This window comes from Arvicanthis niloticus, chromosome 5 (assembly GCF_011762505.2).
Source record: "Arvicanthis niloticus isolate mArvNil1 chromosome 5, mArvNil1.pat.X, whole genome shotgun sequence".
NCBI lineage: Eukaryota > Metazoa > Chordata > Mammalia > Rodentia > Muridae > Arvicanthis > Arvicanthis niloticus.
The window spans coordinates 8,716,219-8,723,035 of NC_047662.1; the positions used below are offsets into that span (position 1 = coordinate 8,716,219).

At 34.8% G+C, this 6,817-nt stretch overlaps 1 protein-coding gene across 3 annotated transcripts; it reads left to right on the forward strand.

Annotated features, from left to right (window-relative positions):
* The first annotated feature begins 688 nt into the window (after positions 1–688).
* On the forward strand, positions 689–6,389 carry LOC117709282 (uncharacterized). 3 transcript variants are annotated; one of them, XM_076933488.1, is made up of 4 exons: positions 689–718; positions 3,121–3,247; positions 4,861–5,276; positions 5,346–6,389. In XM_076933488.1, exons 1-4 carry the CDS (start codon positions 689–691, stop codon positions 6,387–6,389), a joined length of 1,617 nt encoding a protein of 538 aa, XP_076789603.1. The 3 variants fall into 3 exon arrangements, with proteins under 3 accessions (XP_076789603.1, XP_076789604.1, XP_034359458.1); XM_076933489.1 differs by having other exon boundaries at positions 4,894–5,276; XM_034503567.1 differs by having other exon boundaries at positions 4,894–6,389.
* Positions 6,390–6,817: the final 428 nt, after the last annotated feature.

Here is a 6,817-nt window from a genome sequence, read left to right on the forward strand (position 1 = left end):
TTTTCATAGTAATAATATCTCAACAGTCAGAATGAGTTCTTATGTTTTTATTTATGTGTAAACACATGTATGTACTTGTATGTATGTGCATGTGTTTGTATTTATGCCAGGAGACCCATGCGTTCATTCTTGCTTTCATGTGGAACTACAGCATATTTATGAGATAGAACCTTTGTGTTCCAAGGCAACAGGACACAAATGGAAAAGACATAGACTTTATCTTCTGCATAGCGTGAACTGCAACATCATCAGAGGCTCAGATGTTTTATTCTAGTGTGATTACTAATGAAACTCCATTCATCTAGAAATCAGTCTTGGCACCCACTAGCTATCTCTCTTTGACTTTAGTCCAGGAAGATGAGTCTTCCATAATTACCCTGAGTATTAATGTGTTCTACAGCAGGTGTACATGTGTTTTATGTTTGTGCCTGGTATTTTCTAAGGTTAGAAATAGTCCTCAGGTTATACTCATATCAGAACACAAATCATAGCATGCTGTCACATCTGTGGAAATGTTGTCAAGATACAGGTATCATTTTGCTCTTAAATATTTTTTAAATGTGGTTTAGCATTATCTGTAATACAGTCATATTTATTTCCAATTTGAATTATTCAATCCTTGATGTGAAATTTAAACAATTCTAATCATTGTTCCTCACACAGCACCTAGGAGAAGCAGAACAACATAATGAGTGCTTCTCTGGTGAACACTCCGAAGGTCAGTGTTCTGTCCACATTTCTTATAAATCCCTTTTTTATTCAATCCATTCAAAAGATTACTTATCTATATGTGAAATATGATCTAAGGGCTTCTTTTCTATGATCTTTATTTTTTTCTGTGATAATAAAAATGTAATGTTTTGGGTTTTCATGTATAGAACATCTTCATATTTCTGCTGGATTTTATACTGTGAGAACATAAAATTCCCATGGACTGGAGACCTGCTGGTCTCCATGGCATCTATTAAAGATGATTCTCAAGAATATATTGATGGGTATTTTCTACATCGGGTAAAGTTCTGTCCTTTTATATATTAGTGTGGAAGTAAGGTCTCTTGTGTCACATCAGTGGTATTTCATGGATGGTCAAATTTTCAGACACAAGCTTGTGAATATGGATATGGAAATATGTTGAAATTGGCATCACTATTCAATATATGGAAGAGTAGAATTTGTAGAGGAGTAACATTATAAGGGACCCAATGTGTTGAATCCTAAGAGTAAATGTATTAGCTCTCTAGAGGCATAGATGATGGATGGAAATTGTCTTTCTTTTGCCAATGATGTGATTGTGATCTGATGCAGATTTCAGTATTCTGACAACTCTTTGACATTTTATGTCACACAGTAATCATTGAAGTGTTTACACCTGAAATCTGTTTCTCTCATGAGAGATACTGCCACTGTGGTAAATTTTCAGTATGGACATGGTTATTTTCCTTTCTTTTTGGTTTCAATCTTTAGAAGTGGTGTGGTCTTCACCTTCTTATTTCACCAAATGAAATATAATTTTTAATTTTTTTGTGTTTTCTTCTTTAGCAGGAAGAAAGCTTGATAGAACCTATGTTATTCTTCTTGATCCAAATTATGCATTACACAACTGAAGGGTTGTGGCAATGATTTTATTTTTCACTAAAATACAATTTTCTTTTCATATATGTGTTCATCTGAATATTTTTATGTACACTGAATGATACATTATGCCCCTAAAACCCTGAGTGCAGCACCAAACCCTGCTTACTGTACTCAGACATTGTAGTGAGCTGTAATATGTTTAGAAAGAATTAAATTCTGTTTCTATAGAAAGCAGCAAGTACTTTTACTTCTTAGTCATTTTTTCATGCCCCAGGTTTACATTTTTCAGGCTCATTTGTAATAGAGACAATATATAACCAGTGAATTACAGTTTTCATGAAGAAAGGAAGAATTGTAGATCATACTTGTCTATGCAAGCTATAATTCTAATACACAAGTGGTCAAATTCTGAAGAAAATTAAATAAGGTTAAAATTAGAAGATTGAAATTTTAAATTGTTAATATTATGAGGAATAATTATTAAATACTCAAGAAGAATTGGTATAATTCTCCTTTAATATGAAAACAAAATTTGATCAAAGAAAATGATTCTGCTCTATTGGAATGCCTTGCCACTTATGCCACCTGTTCAGACATACATATCTAATCAATCTGTTATGAAAGACCATATGGAACTTATGAAATTGTTATTATATGTATTGATTATACCAACTTATACAAAATATTAAAATAATTTAAATATTCTCAAATTTTGGTTGCTCTACTTTGTAGTTTTGAATATATTCTCATAAAATAACTTCCCAAAGCATTTGATTTTCTGTGTCATATGCAATGTTGAATGTATGCCCTGATGCTGCAGTTCTGTTCTGTTTAAGAAAAACTCTGACATTTAGTTCATCCATTAATTCTGCATTTCACATTCTACCAGTTTGATCTAGAAAGAATGTAACATTCTACTGAGTCCTCAGATTGTTAAATAGATCTGTTGTAATACAGACAAGTGAGATGCAGCTGCACACAGGAAGAAGCAAGTGTCCATATTTCAGCAAACTCTGCATTGTAAAATTTGAAGGCATGTTTCTTGTCTTTATAATTTGACAATTTATGATGTGGAACTGGGATTCTATTTGATATCAACCCATATTTCATAAAGTTACATTACTGCATCTAGACATCAAATGTATATATTATATTCTGTAAATGATTACTGCTTTTGTAATTATGACATCATGCACTCTCAGAGAAATAGAAGGAAGTCTATGAGTATTTTACACAGTATCTACATTTTCAAATGTAGTGATTATGGCCCACCTTTCATTTGCTGCTAAAGTCTCAGTAACCAAAGGAAATTCATGAAGGTGAGAGCCTTTCTAAATGTGAGCATTACAGTAAGTCATTGTATAGATTGTCCGTGGAAGAGCAACAGTTCAGAACTTCAGACACTTTTCCATTGCACTTTTTGAAAATGTTTGTCTTTCAATATTTTCTTCAATCATTTGTATCACAAAGTATATCTTAATTAATTCCTTTTTTATCAAAGAAAAGATTTTGGTCCAGTAGTAAATAGGTAATTTTCCATTCCAGGGTCCGTTAACCTTTAAGGATGTGGCTGTGGACTTCTCACTGGAGGAATGGGAATGTCTCACTTTTGCTCAGAGGGCATTGTACATGGATGTGATGTTGGAGAATTACAACAATCTATTGTTTGTTGGTAAGATTGCACCTCTTGTTGACTTCCTGATTCTTTCTTTGAATGTTTCTATTTCGTGTTTATGGAAACTCTCTGAAGTATCTATAGACTACCAAAAAAGGGAAAATCATAATTTTTTCTGGTTAAAATCATAATGTTTCATTGTGTGTTCTTTCCATTTCCTTGCTTTCTTTGGAAGATTAATCAGTGTTAAATTCTCTGAGCTCTCTCCTTACCACTAATCTTCCAGACAGGGTTTCTCTGTGTAGCCCTGGCTGCCGGGAACTCACCCTGTAGACCAGGCTGACCTTGAATTCAGACATCCACCTGCCTCTGCCTCCCAAGTGCTGGATTAAAGGCGTGCAGCACCACTGGCAGGCTCTATTTCTGCATATACAATAGTTGCAGTATATTAATCTTACTATTGCTTTAGTGTTCCTTCATTTAAGATTTTAGAAACTGCAAAAGGTTTCAAGTATATATAGAGCTGTTTTTATGGAGAGATATTTTATTTAGGTTTTGACAATTGTTTTAGTTCTGGGACATGATTATTTATCCTTTCATTTAGGATGCTGAAATAAAACTGTTTACTGGTTTCCATGTCAATGCCAGTTACATCATAAATTTATACCTACCAATGCTACACATTGTCACTCTGAATCAAATTGTAACCATAAAATTAGAGCTACATTGTTCAGAGATCTACTTTTTTGTATTTTATTACAGATCTATCACTTATTTGTCCTACCTTCTGCAAAGTACAATTTTCTTTCTTTTTTATTTGTTATTTTATTTACATTTCAAATGTTTTCTCCCTTCCAGGTTCCTCCTCTGTAACTCCTCCTCTCCTTTCATCCCTCCTCCCTACTTCTATGAGAGTGCTCCTCCACCCGCACTGCAATGCCCCCTCACTGCACTAGGATTCTATACTGGGTCACTGAGCCTTCACAGGACCAAAGGCCCCCACTCTCACTGTTGCCAGATATGGCAATCCTCTGCTACATATGTAGCAGGTGACATGAGTCCCTTCATGTGTACTCTTTGCTTGGTGATTTTGTCCTTGGGAGATCAGGGAGTCTGGTTGATTAATATTATTACTCATCCTATGGGGTTACAAACCCATTCAGCTCCTTCAATCCATCCCCTAACTTCCCTATTGGGATTGCCATGCTCTTAGTTCTATTGTTGGCTGCAAGCATCCATATTTATGTTGGTCAGGTGCTGGCAGAGCCTCACAGGAGACAGCAATATCAGGCTCCTGTTAGAAAGAACTTATTGGTATCAGCAATCCTGTCTTTGTTTCTTATCTGCATGTGGAATGGATCCCCAGGTGGGGCAGTGTCTGGATGACTGTCCTTCAGTCTCTGATCCACTCATTGCCAATGTATTTCCTTTAAGCAGGAGCAATTATGAGTTAATATTTTTGAGGTAGGTAGGAGGTATAATATTAAAATGAGTTTTAGAAGGCAATTATCATTTCCTATCATCTGATGTAGATCAGATTTGAGGTTCTTCTAAGGATACATGTAATAATTAAAAAAAATTTCTCTTAAGAGCATGAGTCCATGAGAATGTATATTTTAGCTAAAACTTCAGCCAACACTGGTTATTGAGTCACGTCATACCTATGTGAGTAATCCCTGTCATCTCTAATTGCACTTTTTCAGAAAATCATCACATATGTGGAATGTATGAGAAGGTCTTGGATCAAGACACATTGTACATTGTCCATGAGCCTGCGAATATCCAAAAGAAGTCTTCTAAATGCAATGAACTCAGCAATAGGATTCATGAATCTACCCAAAGTACACCTTATAAAACCAACCACAGAGATGCATCTCTTCAATTCTCAAACCTAAGGACACCTAAAACTGGGAACACTGAAGAAGTTTGCAAGTATAAAGAATGTGCAAATGGTTTAAATGTGTGTTCAATCATTAGTCTCAATCAAGGAATCCACATAGGAAAGAAAGAACCCAATAGAAATACAGAATTTGCTAAGGTTTTTCTCTCGAAACATAAACCATTGGTGAAACAAAAGAATAGTGGAGTGAATCCTTACAATTGTAGTGAACTTGACAAATGCTTTACCCAGAGAGACAATCTTCAAAGTCAGCAGAACTTTTATCCAGGAAAGAAACCTCACAAATGTAGTGAATGTGAAAAGTCTTTTAAACAAAAATTCAATCTTAGGATGCATCAGAGATTTCATACACAAGGAAAACTTTACAAATGCAGTGAATGTGACAAGTGCTTTGCCCAAAAATCCCATCTTAGTATTCATCAGCGAATTCATACTGGTGATAAACCTTATAGGTGTAGTGAATGTGACAAAGGCTTTACTGTAAAAGGCAATCTGAGAATTCATCAGAGAATTCATACAGGAGAGAAACCTTACAAATGCACTGAATGTGACAAATGCTTTACTGTAAAAAGCAATCTGAGAAGTCATCAGAGGATTCATACAGGAGAGAAACCTTACAAATGCACTGAATGTGACAGATGCTTTACTGCATCATCAAATCTTAGTGTTCATCAGCAAATTCATTCAAGAGAGAAACCTTACAAATGTAGTGAATGTGACAAATGCTTTATTGAAAAGGTCAGACTGAGAATTCATCAGCGAATTCATACAGGAAAGAAACCTTACAGATGTAGTGAATGTGACAAATGCTTTGTTAGTCAATCCCATCTTAGTGTTCATCAGAGAATTCATACAGGAGAGAAACCTTACAAATGTAGTGAATGTGACAAATGCTTTACTCAAAAATCGCATCTTAGTATTCATCAGAGAATTCATACAGGTGCAAAACCTTACAAATGTAGTGAGTGTTCCAAATGCTTTACTGAAAAAGGAAAGCTGAGAATTCATCAGCGAACTCATACAGGAGAGAAACCTTACAGATGTAGTGAATGTGACAAATGCTTTGCCAGGCAATCCCATCTTAGAACTCATCTGAGAATGCATACAGGAGAGAAACCTTTCAAATGTAGTGAATGTGACAAATGCTTTACACAAAAACACAATCTGAGAAGTCATCAGAGAAGAAGTCATACGGGAGAAAAACCTTACAAATGTAGAGAATGTGAAAAATGCTTTGCCCAACCATCACATCTTAGTGCTCATCAGAGAATTCATACACGAGATAAAACTTACAAATAAGGTGTTTGTGACATATGCATTACCCACAATATCAGTCTGGGAAATTATCAGAGATTTTACACAGTATAGAAACTTTATGACTGAAGTAAATGAGACAACCCTCTACTGAGAAATATTATCTTAAAATTTATTAGAGAATACTTAAAGGAGGGAAAAATTTTCAAATGTATTTAAAGTGTAAATCCTTTACTTTTGGCATATCTGTTAGAATGTAACAGAGAGTTCACACTGGTGAGAAACTTAACAGATGTAATGCATGAGGATATATCTTTGACTTCATTTCAGGTCAATGGAAACATCTTAAATTTTTTAGTGGGGAAAGATTTTTCTTTTGGGAAAATGTGGCAAATATTTTACCCATTGTGTATTCTTTGTAACATTTGAGGTTCCACACTAGAGAAATAGTACAATTACGAAAAACTTGTGAA

Bases quoted from the DNA above. Each gene is read 5' to 3' on its own strand.
- LOC117709282 (XM_034503567.1), top strand. From the start codon at position 689: ATGAGTGCTTCTCTGGTGAACACTCCGAAG. The intron at 719-3,120 runs GTCAGTGTTCTG...TTTCCATTCCAG, and splicing joins CTCTGGTGAACACTCCGAAG to GGTCCGTTAACCTTTAAGGA. The intron at 3,248-4,893 runs GTAAGATTGCAC...GCACTTTTTCAG, and splicing joins CAACAATCTATTGTTTGTTG to AAAATCATCACATATGTGGA.